Source organism: Palaemon carinicauda, chromosome 31 (assembly GCF_036898095.1).
Source record: "Palaemon carinicauda isolate YSFRI2023 chromosome 31, ASM3689809v2, whole genome shotgun sequence".
Lineage (NCBI taxonomy): Eukaryota > Metazoa > Arthropoda > Malacostraca > Decapoda > Palaemonidae > Palaemon > Palaemon carinicauda.
The window spans coordinates 73,399,448-73,422,482 of NC_090755.1; the positions used below are offsets into that span (position 1 = coordinate 73,399,448).

Genomic DNA, 23,035 nt, shown 5'->3' on the forward strand with positions numbered 1-23,035 from the left:
ACCAAAGATGATGTGAAAAACTCCAGTTAGCAACAGCGAGTAAAGTACGTCTTGTCGACACGTCGACAGAGAGAAAATTGAGTCTTTGTTTACATGGAGCTTGGTATCTGGCCGACAGATGGCGCTGATGGGCACACCCGCAACCTGTATAGCGATCGCTGGCGAGTTTTTTTGTACAGTTTTTGTCTGTCGAGCAACAGAGTTGCAGCTATATATTCACCGGCTAAGTTAAATATTTAAAAATCTATAACCTATTAGTATTGCATAAGGCACACATCGAAAACAGTGGTAATAAGCAGTTTTAGTCACAGATCACCAGTTTACAATGAGTCGTCAATCAGTGAACATGATGTTATCATAATTCTCAGCTGTAAAATTTCCATTATTTCTTAAAATTAAAAGCAATAGGAAGAATTATATCAATTTTATATCATAGTATTACCTTCTGAGAATCAATAATAGTGATGGAATGGCATGTTGTCATAGAATACAGCATATGATCAAGGGGTAACTTAGCCGCATCTACCATCTGTCCTAACATTTTTAATTTTTCTGAGCCATCGGAAGTAACAGGAACCACACCACGCATATCAAGACCGTCCTCAGTTAATGTTCCAGTCTGAAAGACAAAATACCCAATCTTAGAACACTCAAAACAAAACAGGAGAAAAACATCTTATTCCTATTTCATGAGTTTATTGCAATATGTTTCATGCTGCATTAATAAAATATAAATTTGGTTTCTCTCCAAAATAAAGATAAACTTAATATTCTAATGTTATTCTCTATTATAGAACCATTACTAAATTTAGGGCAATGACATGTAGCAGTAATTTTAAAAATTAATTTTCAGACTTTATTATAAATTGATTAGTTGAAAAACATACCTTATCAAAACACACACAGTTGATGACACCAGATATATTTATAGTTCGAGGTGATATACAAAATATCCTGTGGGATTTCAGTCTGTTTAGAGCATACAATATTCCAACCTGAAACATAATTCTACATCATTTCTATACCAATAATTTCTGTTTACAGATATGAATCTGATATTAACAAGAATTGGTCTTTCACTAGGTCCAACCTATACTATACTTCAAAGGTTATATTAATGCTATAACATATGGTGTTTTTTTGCATTCTAAAATCTGTATTTCCAAATCAAAGTTTACCTTTGTTTAATGCCAATGAAAAGTGAAACCTTAACCCTTTTACCCCCAAAGGACGTACTGGTACGTTTCACAAAACTCATCCTTTTACCCCCATGGACGTACCGGTACGTGCTTGCAAAAAACTGCTATTTAAATTTTTTTTTGCATATTTTTGATAATTTTTTGAGAAACTTCAGGCATTTTCCAAGAGAATGAGACCAACCTGATCTCTCTATGACGAAAATTAAGGCTGTTAGAGCAATTTAAAAAAAAATATATTGCAAAATGTGCTTGAAAAAAAATAACCCCTGGGGGTGAAGGGTTGGAAATTTCCAAATAGCCTTGGGGTAAATGGGGTTAATCATTAAATAAAAATCCATTACTTACAGTCATGGCCATAGGTAATGCAGGAGGAATGACAATGGTAATGAGATCCAAGGCATCAAGGGCTATGGCACTGGCTGTTAAATTCCGTAGATACTGAAAAGGCAAGACAACTTTAACTGATAGTAATTGCAATACAGTATCTCAATAACTTAATTTGATAAATTACGGCACACACAATTATCCAATAAGAACTTACAAATCTAATAAAAAAATTTCTAGAGATTGTGTATTTCAGTTCTGGCGACATAAAATTCTAATTTCATCCTCCAACTCATTCCGTGTATCTTTACTCTTTACTTTACCCCTAATAATCCATTACAGGAAGTTTTTAACCTCACAATAATCTGATCAATCCAACTTTTTATCAATATTTATGAGATACAGTATTATTATTATTATCATCATTATTTGCTAAGCTACAACCGTAGTTGGAAAAGCAGGATGCTGTAAGCCCAGGGGCTCCAACAGTGAAAATAGCCCAGTGAGGGAAGGAAACAAGGAAAAAAATTTTTTTCCTTGAAAAATGTTTCTCCATCTCATAAATATTTAGTTAATCTTAGTTGACAGCAACTATCTGGGTGTGGGTGCATCATAGTTCCTTTGAATTCCATTTCTCGTTGTAACCGTTCTGTTTATTCATCTTATGTTTGTGATTTTAGGTTGTTTAACATTTCAAGAGGGAATGTCTTCTTCTAAATGATATGAAAGCCAGTGAGAGTAGTTCAAGGGATTCAGGGAAAATTTGCCAGCAAAAGATAAATGACCACTTTGTTTATTCAAACAGTAAAACTAAATTAATTAAACACTTGGCTTTGAAAAATCCAAAGAAGTCTATGATAATTAATTAATCTGTTGATGTTGAAATGCCACTCAAGCTATTTTTGAGCTTTCTGGGTTTTTAGTAGTGAGCTTCATATGCTTAACTACTTTTGTTTTGTTTGTGTACCTTGGTATGCCAGAGCCTTTGTGGAGGCAGTGCTTCTAGCCTAACCTGCCCCGTTAAAAAAACTCGGCTAATTCCTCAAGTGTACTTGTCATTAAGGTTCTGATGATGCACAGCGCTGTTGAAATAGATTGCCTCTACAAGAACCTTGTAATCTTGAGTTACTTCCAGTTATTTTATTGTATAACCCTCATATTTCTGAGATCCGGTCTGCTCTATACAACCACTAGTTTCCAAAATAATATCAACAACACTATAAATTGGAGACATACAGGTTGCAATAATAGTAAAGTTTTAATCATACAAGCTTCATCAGATTAGTGGATATTATAAATAGAAACCTTATAAGAATGAATAAAAACCAAACAGCAATTCAGATTAAAGCAATACTGTAAATTCATGAGTAATAAGAGAGGTGAAGTTGTTGAATAAAACATCACAAAAGCTACACCATGAATATCAGTGTACTCACAACAGACAAAAATATAACTACTGGATAGTACTGACCTTTGTAATAACTGTGTAAATAAATCCAATTGAAGCTATGCCAGCAAGAACACCAACAAACTTATAAGAATCTTGCTGAAACTTGAAGTCCACAGGGGGAGGGTACATAATAGATCTAACAAGAGAACCTTTGTTTGTTATAAACCCTGTTCGCACAACAACAGCAACCACTTTTTCACCTCCGTAGAATCTAGTTTGGATGACCTGAGTACCACAGTATAAAGTGTGGCGACCATGCTCCTGAAACAGATATTACAATTTGCAATATAGCCTCCAGATAGTTACGCTTTTATACTCTATTAAAAATATGAGAAAATTGTTATAAAAAAATAGTTGTTTTCCTTAATGCTCTTCTACCATAAGCCCTAAAAAACTGTACATAAATTTATAAAAATGGTAATCATACAAAAATATCCTCTTGACAACCCTTCTCCCCTATTAAGGATCATCATCATCTACTCTCCTAAATTTAGGTAAAAGATTTTCTTAGCTTAAACACAAGTGAATGTTCTTTCTCAGGTAAATTTACATACAGACCTTGTCACTGTAAATAATGTCAGCACGATCCACAATGGATGTTTTTGTGACAGGCACCGACTCTCCAGTAAGCATCGACTCATTTACAATGCAAGTTCCCTGCAACAGCACAGCATCACACTGCATCATACAACCTTGAGGTGGAATAGCTATCAGGTCCCCAGGAACTAAATGCTCCGAGGGGATAGTTTCCACATTCTCATTACGTACAACCTGGGAATTAAAATGGGACATACTGATGAATAAAAGCGATAAAGAAGTAAGATACATGAAAAAATATTCTTACAAATTTCTCAATATGAGAAAAACCTGTATACTGTATAATATGTATGAGCAAGTTTAAGAAATATTATATGCAAATCTACTTCATCCTGAAAGCTAACAACTACAGTACAGTACTACTTATCCAAATTTGTGGAATCTATTACTTAACAATAACCAATACACTGTATCAAACATTAACAAAACCCGTTACCACAGAAATTATGCGGCTTGATTACAATAAAATATTTCAGGTTTTCCTTTTCTTATCTCTTATCAAATGGCAGAGCAAAGATATCCTACCAACCTGAACAATATCTGATGTCTGAATGGTTGAGCTAAGAGCCTTCTGATTACAATTCATCTGGTATACTTCTGACACAAGGGAAATGGCTGATGTGAGGACAATCACTGTAGCATAATAGACATAATCATCAGAGTACCACAGTGCTACAGAAAATATCTGGAAGAAAGAATCACAAGATATATTTTTTAACAGTATGATATTAAATATATATTCTGAACTTTGTAAGTTTAATTGATTCCTTGCCTACTATAAAAGGATAGAAATGCAAGGAGAAAACTTGACCCTCTTCAAGCAGATACTACTTTCACCTACTGTGTGCAATTCTATCCTAACAAGAATCGCAAGTGTTTTTCAACCAGTTTTTACAACGTAGCATAAAGAAATATAACACACGTGGTATTCACCAAAACATAATGTTAGGAAGAAGGGTTAGATCAACAATTATATGAACTGGTAAACATTTGACAGACCCCATTCTTGAAACTTTGCCATTTAGAAACACGAGAAGGGAACAAAATTTATATAACAAAGCTAGAGTATTAGCTTATTGACCAGCAGGAAAACTAATCACATTTAGGCGACATTAAGATTGAATTGTGGCAATATTATTTCACTACTATCCTGATTTAGATTTTAGCCTAATAAGCAATACAGTGAACCCTCGCTACTTCGCGGTTCGACCATCGCGGATACACCACTTCGCGGGTTTTTTCCATAACCCATATATATATATACATATCGCGGATTTTCCGGAAATTTCGAAAATACCGCGAAATCTGAAGACCCCAAATACGATATTTCGTTACCTGTAATTCCACTAATACTGTAATTAGTAATATCTGCTCTTACTGATTGTTCATTGCATTACATATGATATATAATTCAGCACAGAAAGAAATAAAACACGAAAAGAGAATGTGATCATACGATAATTCAGTACTGTATACAGTACGTAGTAAAATTAAATCGAACATGACACGCAAATCAGATGCAGTCATACCATATTAGAATGGTGTAAGGCTGCTGATGGCTACTACTGTACTACAAATGTAATGGATGTGCTTCTTTTCCATGAATCTTTTGTTTGTATACGTACGTAGTACTGCATCCAATAATATTCTTTGTTGCAAAAATCACATTTCGAATAAGCGTACGAGAGAGAGAGAGAGAGAGAGAGAGAGAGAGAGAGAGAGAGAGAGAGAGACACACACATCCTACAAAAGAATAAAATAGCATACGTAAAGCTATTATTATTATTGTTATTATTATTATTGTTGTTGTTGTTAATAAAATTATTATTGTTATTATTATCATTATTATTATTATTATTACTGTATTATTATCATTATCTATTATTATTATTAATACTGTACGTACAGTATACGCGGGGTATCTTGTACTTTGAGTTGGTAACCTACGCATCATATAAGACGGGTTGTGATTGGTTCAAGCGCTGATAGATGACGAATCAGAACTCAAGTTTTGTTATCTAGCCTGTGATTGGTGTTTTGCCCGCATCTCCAACTTCCAGCATCTAGGTTCTCGCGGCGTCCACTTTCTCTTACGCCGTATCGCTGAGCAGACGTTCTTAAGTTTGTGAAGTTTAATCTGTGCTGTGCGACTGTTTTAAGTTGAACTTTTTGTTGAACTTTCTGTGTAAATCCTACTGTACAATGCCTCCCAAGCGTTCTGCTTCTACTAAGGCTGGTAGTGAGCCTAAACGCCACCGAAGGATGATGACGATTGCTGAGAAGGTGACGCTTCTCGATATGTTGAAAGACGGTAGAAGCTACGCGGCCGCAGCGCGCCATTTTGGAATCAACGAATCCACTGTTCGCTATATCAAGAAGGACGAGGCGAACATTAGAAAGACGGCTGCAATCACCTTTAGCAGATCAGCGAAGCGAGTCGTTACAACGTGTAATAAAACGATAGTACGCATGGAAGGTGCTTTAGCTGTGTGGATTGCCGACTGCCGGAAGAAGAACATAGCCTTGGATACGAACACCATCCGAACAAAGGCTTTGAGCTTGTATGAGAATTTTGCTGCAAAGGAACCTCAAGACGACGACGGCAACCATGCTGAAGAAGATGCTGAAGAAGATGCTGAAGATGATGATGCAGATGAACCTCAACCAGGGACATCCACTGATTCCCAGCCTCAGAAACGTTTTTCCGCCAGCAAAGGATGGTTCGCGAAGTTTCAGAAACACTTCGCCCTGAAAAGCGTTTCCCTGCATGGCGAGGCTGCTTCGGCTGACACTGCCGCTGCTGAAACTTACGTGAACCAGACGTTCAAGAATATTATCGCCGAAGGTGGATACAAGCCGGAACAAGTGTTTAATATGGATGAGACCGGCTTGTTTTGGAAGAGAATGCCGTCGCGAACTTTCCTGTTCAAAGAGGAAGCCAAAGCCTCTGGCTTTAACCCTGGAAAGGTATGATGGGTCGTATGCGACCCCTACAGCATTTTCAAAACCTGTTTTTTCCCCATAAATCATCAGCTGTCTCGAATATGGAAGTGATCGACCTGCAAGGGGTGACTAGTCTACATGCCATTGTCTGCTTTAGGACTGATTTTCGTCTAACTTCCCTCCTTCCCCGTTTTTTTTACCCCCCCAGGGGTCGACCTCGACCCTGACATACCTTTATAGGGGTAAGTGATCAAAGAGCAAAGTTATTACATAATTATAAATTGTCGAACAGTGTTGATACTTGTTTGGTTCTTTATAGTTGGAAAGTGTGGATGGATGGTGTGTCTACCACTTGCATGTTATTGGTTTTGGCTTAGACGCCATATATTGCCATGAGGTCCATTTTCCCTCAAAAGCTAATTTCTGAATTTTTTTTATTTTTTGCAAATTTGATTTTTTTCTATTTATTTTGAATTTATCTTAATAATGGCCAGCAGGCAGTATTCCCTCGGCATGGATGTCATCAACACACTTCTAATGGAGTTAAAAAGAGATGTTGATGATAATATGGAGTTTGCAACCCCATTCTTCATTTCAAGTGGTAGATTGGGCTGTAAGAGTTGTTGCGGTCTGCGGCCATTTTGTTGACATACCCGAAAGGTAAGTTGGCATATCTCTATATATTCTTGTTCTGTATAGAATTCGTGATATTTTGGTATATTTTAATGCATAAATATCATATTTTATAGGAGATACAATGATTTTCATAAGAAATTTACATTGTGAAACTAGGCCGTCAAAAAATGACCTTTAGATTTCGCCCCTGACATAACAGTAAATTACATCTTAGTGCACTTTTTATTATGTATTTCTGTTCTAGGATAATATGAGTTTATTCTATAAAAAAAATTAGCCTCTTCCTATTTCATTTGGGTACCCAAAAAAATTCATGAAATTTGGACAAATTTTTTTGGCCAAAAAAAGTTACCCTTTTTTTCTCATTTCAGATCTTGACTTCTATGGGTCCAACTCATTTCCAGCAATTACACGCTGTTGCTTTGTCATCTAAGAAGGTGTCCCTAAAAGGATTTAAGTGTATATGTATATTTCTATTTTTTGTGAATATTTACGTCAAGTCTTTTTTTTTGTATACTTAAATTTTGAATATATTTCCAATAAATAGTTATTTTGTAGATGGGTATCATTTATATTTTCAGTAGTTTTTAGCATTCTTTGAAGTATTTTTAGCAAGTCAAACAACACAGATTGATGCATAACTAAATTTTTCCTGAATTTTTTTCGGAGTCGGGGTCGCGCGCGACCGAGTATACCCTTAAAGGGGTGTCCGAGGAGCGTACCTATCCAGGGTTAAAGCATTCAAGGATTGCGTTACCCTCGTGATGTGTGGCAATGCTGCTGGATTTTTGCTAAAGCCGGGGCTTATTATAAGTCGAAAAATCCTCGCGCTTTGAAAAATAGAATAAGAATCTCTCTTCCCGTGTACTGGATGCATAATCCAAAGCATGGATTACAAAGATGCTGACCTCCAACTGGTTTCCACCAGCGTTTCATCCGCAAGTCAATGAATATCTCGTAGAGAAGGGCTTGCCATTCAAGATCCTTCTCCTTATGGATAACGCTGGTGGACACGCAACTGACCTGTCGCGTGAGGGCGTTCAGGTCGAGTTCCTGCCACCCAACACCACGTCATTAATTCAACCGATGGACCAGGGGTTATCAGGGCGCTCAAGGCCCTCTACACGAAGAATACCTTGGCGGACCTCGTTGCGTGTGTGGATGCTGCCCAAGATGATGAGGATGAAGATTTTAACTTGAAGGCGTACTGGCGGCAGTACACCATAGCCACGTGCCTGAAGAATATCCAGAAGGCACTTCAAGAGATGAAACCTGCAACTGTGAATGCGAGCTGGAAGAAGTTGTGGCCCCAGATTGTTTACGACGATGAGAGATTTACACCTGCTGAGATTCAACACTCTGCAATACGGAAATCTGTGCAGTTGGCTGCCATAATTGGAGGTGACGGGTTTGGCGACATGACGACTGAAGACGTCAACGAGTTGTTGGACTGCCATTCCCAGCCGCTAACTGACGCAGACCTCGAAGACCTGACGAAATCGGCAAGCGAAGAAGAGTGAATCCAGGCAAGAGACCCAAGAAAATGTCGAAGAAACGGGCTTAACACTAGAACGGCTTGCCAAGGTCTGCAACCATATAAAGGAGGTGAAAGAAATGTTGCAGAGTGGGACGAGGATATGGTTCAGTCTATGCAATTCTCCAACAAGGTCGATGACATCATGACTCCCTACAGGATGCTCTTAGATCGTAAAAAGAAGCAGCGGCAACAACTTCCGATCACAATGTTCTTCCAGCCTCGCAAAAAAGAGCCAGTTCCTCCTGCTAGTACGCCTTCGGAAGAAATTGAAGAAGTTGAAGAGGTGTCCCAGGAAAAGACACCTCCGTCTGAAGAGACGTAAAATACTATCATTGGCTGCACAGTAGAAGACATCATCAGCTTCATCATCATCATTTCTACTGTGCAGCAAATTTATCGCCATCATCATTCAAGTTTTTCTTAAACTTCTTTCGTGGTGAGTACAGCTTCATCATCATCATTTCTACTGTGCAGCAAATTTATCGCCATCATCATTCAAGTTTTTCTTCAACTTCTTTCGTGGTGAGTACAGTAACAATCTTTATTTTTTACTTTAATATTCTAACATTTTAATATTTGTGCCTGTTTTATAGTTTAGTACTGTATGCATTAAGTTAAAGGGAAGGTTTTAAAAGTCTACATGTTGTAACCTATCATATTTTTTTTGTTTAAAATTTACATTTACGTACGTAAAACAATCTCTCTCTCTCTCTCTCTCTCTCTCTCTCTCTCTCTCTCTCTCTCTCTCTCTCTCTCTCTCTCTCTCCGTGTATATACCCGCGCTTTGAACCAAGAGCCCCAAGATATGAGGGCTTTCAACCCAAACCTGCACATTTAGAGCCCAACTACAAAGAATGCATCTATAATGCCAGGGGTTGGTGCAGATATGGGGAAAGTTGCAGGTATACACACACAAATAAATATGAAGGCGAAAGAGCAAATATAATAGAAAAGTTGGATTTTTTAATGGCAGAATTCCGGGGAAATGAAGAAAAGAACATCATATCAGAACAGGAAGGAAGCATGGGAGAATCCATATTATTACCAATATTAAAATAATGGGGATGAAACACAAACCATAATAGTAATGAATGCACAGGGTTTAGTCACGAGTAACTCTAAAAGGAAAATAGAGTTCTTAGAAGAACTAACCCAAATTCAAAAAATAGATATATTAAATATAAGTGAAACATGGTATTCCCAAGAGACTGGCAGTGATGACCAGATAAAGGGTTTCCAAACTTATAGATCAGACAGAAAAAATAGGAATCAAGGGGGAACCGCAATATATGGAAGAGACATAAATCAAGGAAAAGTATGTGAAAAATACAGCAACACAGAATGTGAATTGATTGCGGTAGAATTTGAATTTGAAAAACTAATGAATATTGTAGTTTACAGACCCCCAAACACTAAGGAGTTTGACATAATAATAGAAAAAATAGATGATATATGTAGAAACCATAAAGACTGGAATATACTCCTATCCGGAGATTTTAACTTTCCTTTCGTGGATTGGAAAGAACGGATAGAAGAAAGTGGTTGTATGTATACATATAAAAAAGATAGTAATAGTAGCGCAGAAGATAAGAGGCAATTTGAAAAGCTTCAAGATATGCTATTAGAACATAATATGCAACAAATAAACCACATTCCAACAAGAAAGGAAAATGTCCTAGATCTAGTATTTGTGAATGAGGTGAACTATGTTAAAGAAATAATAGTGTATAACACAGGAATTTCAGACCACAATGTCATAGAATTGATAGTTCATTCCAAAGCAAGTGATCACAGAATTAATAAAAGCACAAAACTTTGGGAAGGATATGGAAAATATAACTTTTACAGTAAGAATATAAAATGGTCAGAAATAAATGAAGAACTGAATAAAGAATGGAAAAATGTATTTATAAGTGATAATATACAGGTAAATACGGATATACTGTACAAAATACTGGAGAAAATTGTTGAAAAATATGTACCGAAAAAAAACAATAAACAAAAGACGTGCATACCAAGAGACAGAAGAATCTATTTCAGAAAATTAAAAAGTGGAAGAAAAATCTTGCAAAAGAAAAAAATGTGTGGAAAATGAGGGAAATAAAATGTAAGATAGAAAATGCAGAACAAAAGATTATACAGTCGAAAGAAAATGAAAAAAGGGACTTAGAAGAAAGGACACTTCAAAATATAAAAAGAAAACCCCAAAGTACTTTACTCCTATGCAAAAAGATGAATAAAAGGAGAATAGAAATAGGCCCTCTAAGAATTGAAGGACGGCTAACGAATGAAAAAAAGGAAATATGCAACATATTAGCAGAAAAATATAAGAGTGAGTTCACGCCAAGAATTGCGAATGAGAGTAATGAAACAGAAATGAGAGAAGAAAATGTTGAATATCTAACGGATATAGATATTAATGAAGCAGATATTGTCACGGCTATAAACGAAATTAAAAATGGATCGGCAGCCGGACCAGATGGAGTTCCAGCGATTTTGTTAAAAAAAACTGCAAACACTATCGCGAAGCCACTTGCAATACTGCTAAGACAGAGTATAGATATGAGCGAGATATATGTTAAACATAAATTAGCTTATATAACCCCTATCTTCAAAAGTGGATCAAGACTAGAGGCAAGCAATTATAGACCTGTTAGTCTAACATCACATATTATGAAAGTGTATGAGAGGGTAATAAAAAAGAAAATAATGAACCATTTGGTCAAAATAATTTGTTCAATATGGGTCAACACGGTTTCGTACCTGGAAAAAGTACACAGACCCAACTGATAGCTCACTATGAAAACATATACAATAATATGATAAATGAAAAAGACACAGATGTGATCTATCTAGATTTTGCAAAAGCCTTTGACAAGGTAGACCATAACATATTGGAGAAAAAAATGAGAAAGCATAATATTGTGGGAAAGATAGGAAAATGGGTAAAAGAATTCCTGCAAAACAGAAAACAGATAGTGGTTGCAAATGACGAGAAATCAGATGAAGCTCAGGTAATATCTGGTGTGCCCCAAGGTACGGTATTAGCTGCACTGCTATTTGTTATTATGATCTCAGACATAGACTGTGATGTTGAAAACTCCGTAGTGAGAAGTTTCGCCGATGACACAAGAATAAGTAGAGAAATTACTTGTGATGAAGATAGGAACTCACTACAAAGAGATCTAAACAAAATATATGAATGGGCGGAGATAAATAGGATGGTATTTAACTCCGATAAATTCGAATCAATAAATTATGGAAACAGAGAAGGAATGGTGTATGCATACAAAGGACCTAATAATGAGACAATCACAAACAAGGAAGCAATTAAAGACCTTGGTGTAATTTTAAATAGGAATATGTTATGCAACGACCAAATAGCAACACTGTTGGCTAAATGTAAAGCAAAAATGGGAATGTTATTCAGACACTTTAAAACAAGAAAAGCTGAACACATGATTATGCTTTACAAAACTTATGTGCGTAGTACACTCGAGTACTGCAATGTGATATGGTACCCACACTACCAAAAGGATAATGCGCAAATAGAGAGTGTACAAAGGTCCTATACTGCTAGAATAGAAGAAGTTAAGGACCTTGATTACTGGGAAAGACTGCAATTTTTAAAACTATACAGTCTAGAAAGGAGAAGAGAACGCTACATGATAATACAAGCATGGAAGCAAATAGAAGGAATTGCTGAAAACATCATGGAGCTTAAAGTATCAGAAAGAGCAAGCGAGGTAGATTAATAGTGCCAAAAAGCATTCCAGGTAAACTGAGAAAGGCGCACAGGACATTAATCCACTACGCACCAGCATCGATAATGCAGCGACTATTTAATGTGCTGCCAGCTCATCTAAGAAACATATCAGGAGTGAGCGTAGATGCGTTTAAAAATAAGCTCGATAAATACCTAAGATGCATCCCAGACCATCCAAGACTGGAAGATGCAAAATACACCGGAAGATGTATTAGCAACTCTCTGGTGGATATACGAGGTGCCTCACACTGAGGGACCTGGGGAACCCAAACAAAAAATAAGGCAATAAGGTAAGGTAAGGCTCTCTCTCTCTCTCTCTCTCTCTCTCTCTCTCTCTCTCCTCTCTCTCTCTCTCTCTCTCTCTCTCTCTCAAAAATTGTTTTCCTGCTTTGCTACGTACAATATGTACTGTACAGTACTGTATGATTTTATATAGATACGGTAAATTATATTTGTAAGGTAACATATTTTGTAAATGCTTTTACTGTAAATACTGTATCATTATTTATCACTTTCATCATGCGCGTTAAATGCCTTGTTTGTTCTGAGCGTGGTTGTTTACTGAGCGTACAGTACTTTATGACGCCGTCGTTTCAGGCGGCGTCATAAAGAAAAACATTTCATTTGGAAGTCCTAAGAAAAATTAAGTAAAACATTGGTAATAACAAAATCAACATACTGTGTAATCAATATAATCGATGCAAAAACTAACCTATACATATATGTGTACACTAAATGAGTTTGTTTCTTCATTATGATCAGAGATGAACGTAAACAAAACATTGGTTGCCATTTTTTATCGTGCTTTTTAGCGTGTTTAGGAAACGCACGATATAAAATCGCCTTTAATATTTGTGCCTGTTTTAGTTTAGGGTACTGTAGTACATGCATTAAGTGTTCTGTACATTAAAGGGTAGTTTGTTAACAGTACTACGTACAAGGGAAGGTTTTAAAAGTCCGAATATACATGTTAAATAAATAGGTAAATATGATGTCACTACTGCGCAGATTTTCACCTATCGCGGCCGGGTCTGGAACCTATCTACCGCGATAAACGAGGGTTCACTAATAAATATCACTTCAGTGCACTAAATACGAAAATGTCGATATTCTTAAAACCCTCTGGTAAAACAAAAAGTCTCCTGGAAAAGAACTTACCTGAAAAATATAAAATGGATTAAGTGCTTCGAGGAAAAGCAAGCGATGTATTGGAACAATTGGGACCTTAATTGAATTCTCTCCGTATATGATGCGTCTCCGTACTTGCTCAGTCCATGGTAATCCCCTATAATAATGAAGTTCTTGTGCAGTTTGCTGAAAAGATTTCAAGAAAAATAAAAGACAGGGAAAGCATTCAAGTGGCATTTACAGTATTTCTACAAAAAAAAATAAAAAAAAATATGTGCACATTCTTTTCTAGTAAAGCTGATTTTTTGTTTTTTTACCACAATTTTATTAAGTACAGTAGCTAATATTTAAATGTTTTGCATACTGGTAGCTTACTAGCATAATGAAAGAATACTGGAGGCTTTTTGTAAACTGCTATTCTTGGTTATTTCCTATGAAATGATGGAAAAACACATAATGGGATCAATAACAAATTATTATTCAAGAAGAGAAACATTCTTAACTGAACACTTCATCTCTCAAGTATAAAACATGAAACTGTCTCAATTGAAATTCAAAGAAAATAAATAAAAATCCTGGGAGAAAGTCAAGTAGTTTTGTTATTCTGCCATAGCGAACACTTTAAAATTTGTACTGAAGTTGCTTGGTGAAGACCCAAGATTAATATTTCAAAGTTTATTGTATCAATAAATCTTTCAACTATGCACTCATGAAACATTCATATAAAAGTACAAGAAAACAATCTTCAATGAATATTACATTATTTTTTTAAACAACAGTACATTACTATCATCATGACTGGTGTTAATGACAGTTTCTGATCTTGTTTTAGAACTGGAGAGATGGCTGGCAATGATAGCACCAACTAACTGATAATTGTTTTAGACTTTATAAGTTAACAGAGAGTATAAAACTAATGAAATAGTAAATAAAAACTTACCCCACAATCAAGACCTGGAAGTCTGTAGAAAGACTTGTTGTCAGGATCCCACAAGTATAAAACTTTTTTACATGAAAAAACCCGTACACTTGAAACCTCTGTGGATTTGAAATTTAGCACTTCAGTAAAAATCAAAATATAAAATTCTAAGTATAAAACACCATAATCTTTTTATGCAATAATCAGTTTTTCTAATTGACAACACGCACAGCAAAGGAAAGGATAAACAATACTTTAAAAGCGTATCTCAAAGGGATATCGATTATATTACCTTTAATTGCTCCTGACTGCATTGGCACAGCCAGTGAGGAGGGAAGGCTTAGATCAGAAAGCTGCTGCCCATCTGGAACACATCCATCACCGCCATCATTGGTCCCACTATTTAGCACACTGTACTCCCGTTCATAGCTGAAAGTTAGATGCAAAGATGTTTACAAACAAACTATGGTGTTGCATATCAATTTGAGGGGGCCAATTTAACAAATTAAAGTTATGTACTTTACTACAAGATAACTAATACAGTACAGCATTTAGTATTCAGCACAGTACTTTGAGCCTAAGTTTATAATATTGTCAGTATTTTATCCAGTTAGAATTACATTTAAGACTATCATAAAAGCCTAACTAACATTTCAAACAAAACACAAAAGAATCATTGAAAAATAAAGGTATATAAGAAATGCATGAAAACTGCAAACAAAAAAAAATTATACTTCTAATGATTCATTGTAAATAATCTCTTCCTTCTAGTTAGATAGGGTTAAATTATTCTAAATATAATAGAAATAATACAGTATAATGCAAACTATCTATTCTATACAGTCCAGGATTTTGTATAAATGCAAATTGTTACTACTGTATAGTGCTGACAGTCTTATCAGTCAGCTACTGACAAAAGCAATTAAATCAATTTTGTGCACCCAAAAAAATATGTACCAACACAGTATCACAAATCTAACATAACAGTTTTATTATGTGGCTCAAGCTCTGGTGTGACTAGGCCATTCCTAGCACCACTAATATGGTGACTGATTTCTTTGTTGACACCCAAATTACCAAAGGTTAATTGATTGAAGCCTAGGAATCTTGTGACTGAATTACTTTGTCTATCCTTCTATTTACTGTGGGTACTTTGTGTAGTTAATAATTTTCTCCAGTATCCTTTTCCATTAAACCATTTGTCCTCTCATACATAAGGCAGTTTGGGACATGAAGGTGAGCACTAATCAAGGCGATAAGAATGAAGATCGTCACATAACTGCATCAGTCTACTTGAAGATGCTAGGAATGTCCCAAAAATGCTAGAGTTCTTTGCAAATGCTCTAGACATAGTTTCAAATTTAAAGTACCTCTTGAAGTCAACAATGTCTTCACATATGATTTAATTGTCTTCCCTCTAGAAGCTGAAAGATCTGTCATGCCATAAGTATATTCCCTAAAATTTAAGCACACCTTTTAAATTTTTATCAGAGTGGACCTGATTAAATTCATATACATACATTACATAATATAGTCCCTAATTCCTCTAGCAAGTCCTTACAATTACATATTATCTCTCTCCAATATTCATAAGATGTTAATGAAGCTGCAATAAGCTCTCCATGTGTTGATATTACAGGAATTTTAATATATGTTAAAAGGATATGTACAATATGTAGCTTATGTAAAAAGGGAAGCTTGGGTATACATTATGCTTTCACTTACACTACATGCAAAAATACTATCCATACCTAAATGTTAATTAGATGTTTTAATATCACCCAATCTAAAAGTTCACCAGAGTTTATATTTAGAATGACAGTAAACAGAGCTGGATATTATATAGGCATGGGATAATTTGCTGAAATGATAACAACTTTAGCACTATTCTTTGTTAACTTTACATTCTTGTTATTTAAATTAATTTACCAATTGTAACTTCAATGATGAGCAACCATCAATTGTAAAATTAAGGTATAGTATAAAAAGGCTTCTGACATTTAAGTAGTGTAACATAGGAAAATTCAACTCATACAAACAAGATAACAATTATAATCAACATGAAGAAACTATAAACATACATATACTTACACCAATATCATGGTTTAGTTCAGGAAGAAAAGCATGTTGTACAACAAGTTTAAAATTAATGTCTAACATGTGAAATGAATACAGCATTAACCAATATTTTTTTTCATCAAACAATTACTCACCAGAGTATTACAGTTTGAAATGTTATTTTGATAATAAAATAGATTTTTGAATATACTTACCCGGTGATTATATAGCTGCAACTCTGTTGCCCGACAGACAACTCTACGGTAAAAACTCGCCAGCGATCGCTACACAGGTTGCGGGTGTGCCCAACAGCGCCATCTGTCGTCCAGATACCCAGTACTCAATGTAAACAAAGACTCAATTTTCTCCTCGTCCCACTGCGTCTCTATTGGGGAGGAAGGGAGGGTCCTTTAATTTATAATCACCGGGTAAGTATATTCAAAAATTTATTTTATTATCAAAATAACATTTTTCAATATTTAACTTAGCCGGTGATTATATAGCTGATTCACACCCAGGGGGGTGGGTAGAGACCAGCAATATATGTTTACACTTTTATGAGCTAAGAGTTTTTATTTCATTTTAGAAGTTATCAAAATAACAAAAACAAAATAAATAGGTACCTGGTAAGGAAGTCGACTTGAACAATTACTCTGCCTTTTAAGTACGTCTTCCTTACGGAGCCTCGCGATCCTCTTAGGATGCTGATCGACCCCTAGGATCTGAAGTATCAAGGGTTGCAACCCATACAACAGGACCTCATCAAAACCCCTAATCTAGGCGCTCTCAAGAAATGATTTTGACCACCCGCCAAATCAACCAGGATGCGAAAGGCTTCTTAGCCTTCCGGACAACCCACAAAACAACAATAAAAACATTTCAAGAGAAAGATTAAAAGGGTATGGAATTAGGGAATTGTAGTGGTTGAGCCCTCACCCACTACTGCACTCGCTGCTACGAATGGTCCCAGTGTGTAGCAGTCCTCGTAAAGAGACTGGACATCCTTTAGATAAAAAGACGCAAACACTGACTTGCTTCTCCAATAGGTTGCATCCATTATACTTCGCAGAGATCTATTTTGCTTAAAGGCCACGGAAGTTGCGACAGCTCTAACTTCGTGTGTCCTTACCTTCAGCAATGCTTGGTCTTCCTCACTCAGATGGGAATGAGCTTCTCGTATTAACAGTCTGATAAAATAGGATAAAGCATTCTTTGACATAGGCAAAGATGGTTTCTTAACTGAACACCATAAAGCTTCAGATAGGCTTCGTAAAGGTTTAGTTCGTTTTAAATAGAACTTAAGAGCTCTCACAGGGCATAAGACTCTTTCTAGTTCATTGCCTACCATATTCGATAAGCTGGGAATATCGAACGATTTCGGCCAAGGTCGAGAAGGTAGCTCATTTTTGGCTAGAAAACCAAGTTGTAGTGAACATGTAGCTTTTTCAGATGAAAATCCGATGTTCTTGCTGAAGGCATGAATCTCACCGACTCTTTTAGCTGTGGCTAAGCATACCAGGAAAAGTGTCTTTAAGGTGAGATCTTTCATGGAGGCTGATTGTAAGCGGCTCAAACCTGTCTGACATGAGGAATCTTAGTACCACGTCTAAATTCCAACCAGGTGTAACCAAACGACGCTCCTTCGTGGTCTCAAAAGACTTAAGGAGGTCCTGTAGATCTTTATTGTTGGAAAGATCTAAGCCTCTATGCCGGAAGACCGATGCCAACATGCTTCTGTAGCCCTTGATAGTGGGAGCTGAAAGTGATCGTTCTTTTCTCAGGTATAAGAGAAAGTCAGCTATTTGAGCTACAGAGGTACTGGTCGAGGATACAGATACTGACTTGCACCAGTTTCGGAAGACTTCCCACTTCGATTGGTAGACTCTAAGGGTGGATGTTCTCCTTGCTCTAGCAATCGCACTGGCTGCCTCCTTCGAAAAGCCTCTAGCTCTCGAGAGTCTTTCGATAGTCTGAAGGCAGTCAGACGAAGAGCGTGGAGGCTTTGGTGTACCTTCTTTACGTGTGGCTGACGTAGAAGGTCCACCCTTAGAGGAAGACTTCTGGGAACGTCTACTAGCCATCGAAGTACCTCGGTGAACCATTCTCTCGTGGGCCAGAGGGGAGCAACTAGCGTCAACCTTGTCCCTTCGTGAGAGGCGAACTTCTGCAGTACCTTGTTGACAATCTTGAACGGTGGGAATGCGTATAGATCTAGATGCGACCAATCTAGGAGAAAGGCATCTATATGTATTGCTGCTGGGTCCGGGATTGGTGAGCAATATATTGGGAGCCTCTTGGTCATCGAGGTTGAAAAGAGATCTATGGTTGGTTGGCCCCAAGTGGCCCAAAGACTCTTGCATACATCCTTGTGGAGGGTCCATTCTGTTGGAATTACTTGCCCCTTCCGACTGAGACAATCTGCCATGACATTCAAGTTGCCTTGGATGAACCTCGTTACTAGTGATATGTTTTGACCTTTTGACCAGATGAGCAGGTCCCTTGCGATCTCGTACAACGTCAGTGAGTGGGTCCCTCCTTGCTTGGAGATGTACGCCAAGGCCGTGGTGTTGTCCGAGTTCACTTCCACCACTTTGCCTTGAAGGAGAGACCTTTAGCTTTTCAAGGCCAGATGTACTGCCAGTAGCTCCTTGCAGTTGATATGCATTATCCTTTGACTCGAGTTCCATAGTCCCGAACATTCCCGACCGTCTAATGTCGCGCCCCAGCCTACGTCCGAAGCGTCCGAGAAGAGAACGTGGTTGGGAGTCTGAACAGCCAGGGGAAGACCCTCTCTTAGGCTGATACTGTCCTTCCACCAAGTCAGGCAAGACTTCATCTTCTCGGAAATGGGGATCGAGACCGCTTCTAGCGTCTTGTCCTTTTTCCAGTGAAATGCTAGGTGGTATTGAAGAGGACGGAGGTGTAGTCTTCCTAATGACACAAACTGTTCCAGGGATGATAGCGTCCCTATCAGACTCATCCACGTCCTGACTGAACATCGTTCCTTCTTCAGCATGTTCTGGATGCATAACTGGGCTTGGCTTGTTCTGGGGGCCGACGGAAAAGCCCGAAAAGCTAGACTGTGAATCTCCATCCCTAAATACACAATAGTTTGGGATGGGACCAGTTGTGACTTTTCCATATTGACAAGGAGACCCAATTCCTTGGTCAGATCTAGAGTCCACTTTAGATCCTTCAGACAGCGACGACTGGAAGAAGCTCTGAGAAGCCAGTCGTCCAAATAGAGGGAGGCTCGGATGTCCGCTAAATGAAGGAATTTGGCTACATTCCTCATCAGCCTCGTAAACACAAGAGGAGCTGTGCTTAGGCCAAAGCATAGGGCTTGAAACTGGTAGACAACCTTTACGAAAACGAATCTCAGAAAAGGTTGGGAGTCCGGGTGGATGGGGACGTGGAAGTAGGCGTCCCTTAGGTCTAAAGAGACCATCCAGTCTTCCCTTCTGACCGCTGCTAAGACTGACTTTGTGGTCTCCATGGAGAACGTCTGCTTTGTGACAAAGACATTCAGAGCACTGACGTCTAGCACCGGCCTCCACCCTCCTGTCTTCTTTGACACCAAGAAGAGTCGGTTGTAGAATCCCGGAGATTGAAGGTCCGAGACTCTGACCACCGCTCCCTTCTCTAGTAAAAGAGACACCTCCCGTTTCAAGGCTTGTCTCTTGTCTTCCTCTCTGTACCTGGGAGAGAGATCGATGGGAGACGTTGTTAGAGGGGGTTTCCGTACAAACGGGATCTTGTACCCCTCTCTGAGCAACTTCACAGATTGTGCATCTGCGCCTCTCTTTTCCCAGGTCTGCCAGAAGTTCTTGAGTCTGGCTCCCACTGCTGTCTGAAGAAGCTGGCAGTCAGACTCTGCCCTTAAAGGACTTGGTTCCTTTCTTCTTTCCACGTTTCCCTTCGGCACGAGCACCTCCTCTGCTGGAGGCTCTGCCACGAAAGGGCGGAATAAAACGGGACGCTGGAGTGTCCATCCTTGGTCTAGCTGACAAGGTAGGCAAAGGGGTAGCTTTGCGAGCGGAGGACGCAACAAGATCGTGAGTGTCCTTCTGTATCAATGAAGCGGCTATTTCCTTAATCAGGTCTTCTGGAAAAAGGCACTTGGAAAGAGGAGCAAAAAGAAGCTCGGATCTCTGGCACGGTGTAACTCCAGCTGAAAGGAATGAGCATAGGTTTTCACGCTTTTTAAGGACTCCGGACACAAATGATGCAGCAAGCTCATTAGACCCAACACGTACGGCCTTGTCCATGCAGGACATAATGAGCAAGGAAGTCTCTTTCTCTGTCGGAGAGATCTTTCTGCTTAGGGCTCCTAGACACCAGTCTAAGAAGTTAAAAACTTCGAAGGCCCTAAAGATACCTTTCAAAAGGTGGTCCAGGTCCGAAGATGACCAACATATCTTTGAGCGTCTCATGGCAAGGCGGCGGGGAGAGTCTACGAGGCTTGAGAAGTCGCCCTGGGCAGAGGCAGGAACTCCCAAGCCGAGAACTTCTCCCGTGGCATACCAGACGCTCGATCTAGAAGAGAGTCTAGCAGGGGGAAACGTAAAGGCTGTCTTCCCTAAACTCTTCTTGGAATGCAACCATTCTCCTATCACCCGCAAAGCTCTCTTGGACGAGCGTGCGAGGACGAGTCTAGTAAAGGCAGGAGTGGTAGACGGCATGCCTAACACAAACTCTGACGGAGGAGAACGAGGAGCCACAGAAACAAACTGGTCCGGAAACATCTCTTTGAAAATGGCCAAAACTTTCCTAAAGTCCAAAGAGGGTTGAGTAGACTTAGGCTCGTCCAATTCAGATTGTGGTTCATCTATGTGTGCAGCAACATCATCATGAGAAAGTCCCTCATCCGATAACTGATGAGGAAACGGCAACGGAGTGGGTAACGGCTTTTTCGCTGAGTCCGGTCGCACGGGTGCATGCGTGACTGAGCCGGACGCAACGTCATGGAACTGCTGCCCAGTCTGTGAGCTGGCAACAACCATGGCAGCGCGGGGACGCACAGCGTCTACTCCAGCCTGTCTGGACTGATGTGGGTGCGCAGTGGAAAGCACACTGGGATGCGGAGGTTGACGCACCGCGTCAAAACAAAGCAACTCTGACGGTTGTTGAACCTCCCGAACGTCAACGGAGACCTCCGTGCGTCGCTTAACGTCAACATGCGGCTGGCAGATCACACTGGAACGCATGGGTGGCGGAACTCTCTCAACTGGTGTGCGTGAGAAGGTTACCTCAGCGTCCACAGGACGCACAACCGATCGTGTGGAAGGTTGTAGGTTAGGTACTGCACTAGCTGGTGCGGCAGCAACCTTCTCCGCACGAAAGTCCTGCATAAGAGACGTCAGTTTTGACTGCATGACTTGCAGTAGAGACCACTTAGGGTCTACGGGAGCAGGTGCAGCGACAGACGGTGTTACTGTCTGAAGCGGTACCGCTTTGCCTCTCTTAGGCGGTGAGCAGTCATCGGATGACGGCAGCGAGTCCGAACTGACCCAGTGGCTACAACCGGGCCGTTGGACTTGCGCTGAAGGGACCGACTTGCGTTTTAACGGTCGTGAGACCTTGGTCCAGGGTTTCTTGCGAGAAACACCTTCCGAAGACGAGGTATAAATGGGCTCTCTCGTCTTAGTTAGGTAGGAGCGATCTTGGGTAGATACGCCCGATACCACGGAGGGAACGTCTGTTCGCTGATTAAAGCCTCTCGAACCCATTTGTCGTACGACATTGCTTCTCCCCTGGACTTGGGAGCTTGCAAGAGGTCCCGGACTAGGAGGACGACAGGCACGAACAGAAGAACCCTCAAGCGCAACACTATCCACAACACTATCACTCGGCACTTTAGCACTTCCCACTGCACTTTTGCACTTAAGCTCCTTCACATCCGCCATGAGCTGATTACGGTCACTAGCAAGGGACTCAACTCTCTCACCCAGAGCCTGGATGGCACGCATCATATCAGCCATCGAAGGTTCCTGAGTGCCAGGAGGGGGGTTAGGAGCAACCACTACAGGGGAAGGAATAGGTTGTGGGGCATGAGGAGAGGATATATCAACAGAACGAGAAGAACTTCTCCTAACTCTATCTCTCTCTAGCCTACGTGTATGCTTTTGGAATTCGATAAAATCGAATTCCGAAAGCCCAACGCACTCCTCACACCGATCTTCCAATTGACAGGTTTTATCCCGACAATTGGAACAAACAGTGTGAGGGTCGATAGAAGCCTTCGGAAGACGCCTTGAACAGTCCCTAGCATTGCACTTCCTAAATTTTGGGACTTGTGAAGGGTCAGCCATTTTGAATTGGTCAAAGGGAAATTCAAAAAACTATCAAAAAGTCATCAATAAAGAATCCGTTATCAAAAAGAGTTCAAGGATTTGTGTGAAGAGAAACCCTGCACAGCGAAAGCTCAAAACTAGAATAAAGTACTTCACCAATTAGTTGTGAAAAAACTCCAGTTTAG

General features: G+C 39.0%; 1 protein-coding gene across 4 annotated transcripts in view; it reads right to left on the reverse strand.

Annotated features, from left to right (window-relative positions):
- Positions 1-23,035, reverse strand: part of anne (anne boleyn) — a 125,847-nt gene that overhangs the window by 48,601 nt on the left and 54,211 nt on the right. For all 4 annotated transcript variants that reach the window (XM_068355418.1, XM_068355419.1, XM_068355416.1 and 1 more), the window contains 9 exons: positions 14,792-14,928; positions 14,521-14,618; positions 13,611-13,766; positions 4,100-4,255; positions 3,532-3,744; positions 2,995-3,234; positions 1,545-1,637; positions 888-995; positions 443-619 (listed from right to left, as the gene is read on the reverse strand). In XM_068355418.1, coding sequence (XP_068211519.1) covers positions 443-619; positions 888-995; positions 1,545-1,637; positions 2,995-3,234; positions 3,532-3,744; positions 4,100-4,255; positions 13,611-13,766; positions 14,521-14,618; positions 14,792-14,928 — 1,378 coding nt within the window. The remainder of the gene's footprint in view (positions 1-442; positions 620-887; positions 996-1,544; positions 1,638-2,994; positions 3,235-3,531; positions 3,745-4,099; positions 4,256-13,610; positions 13,767-14,520; positions 14,619-14,791; positions 14,929-23,035) is intronic.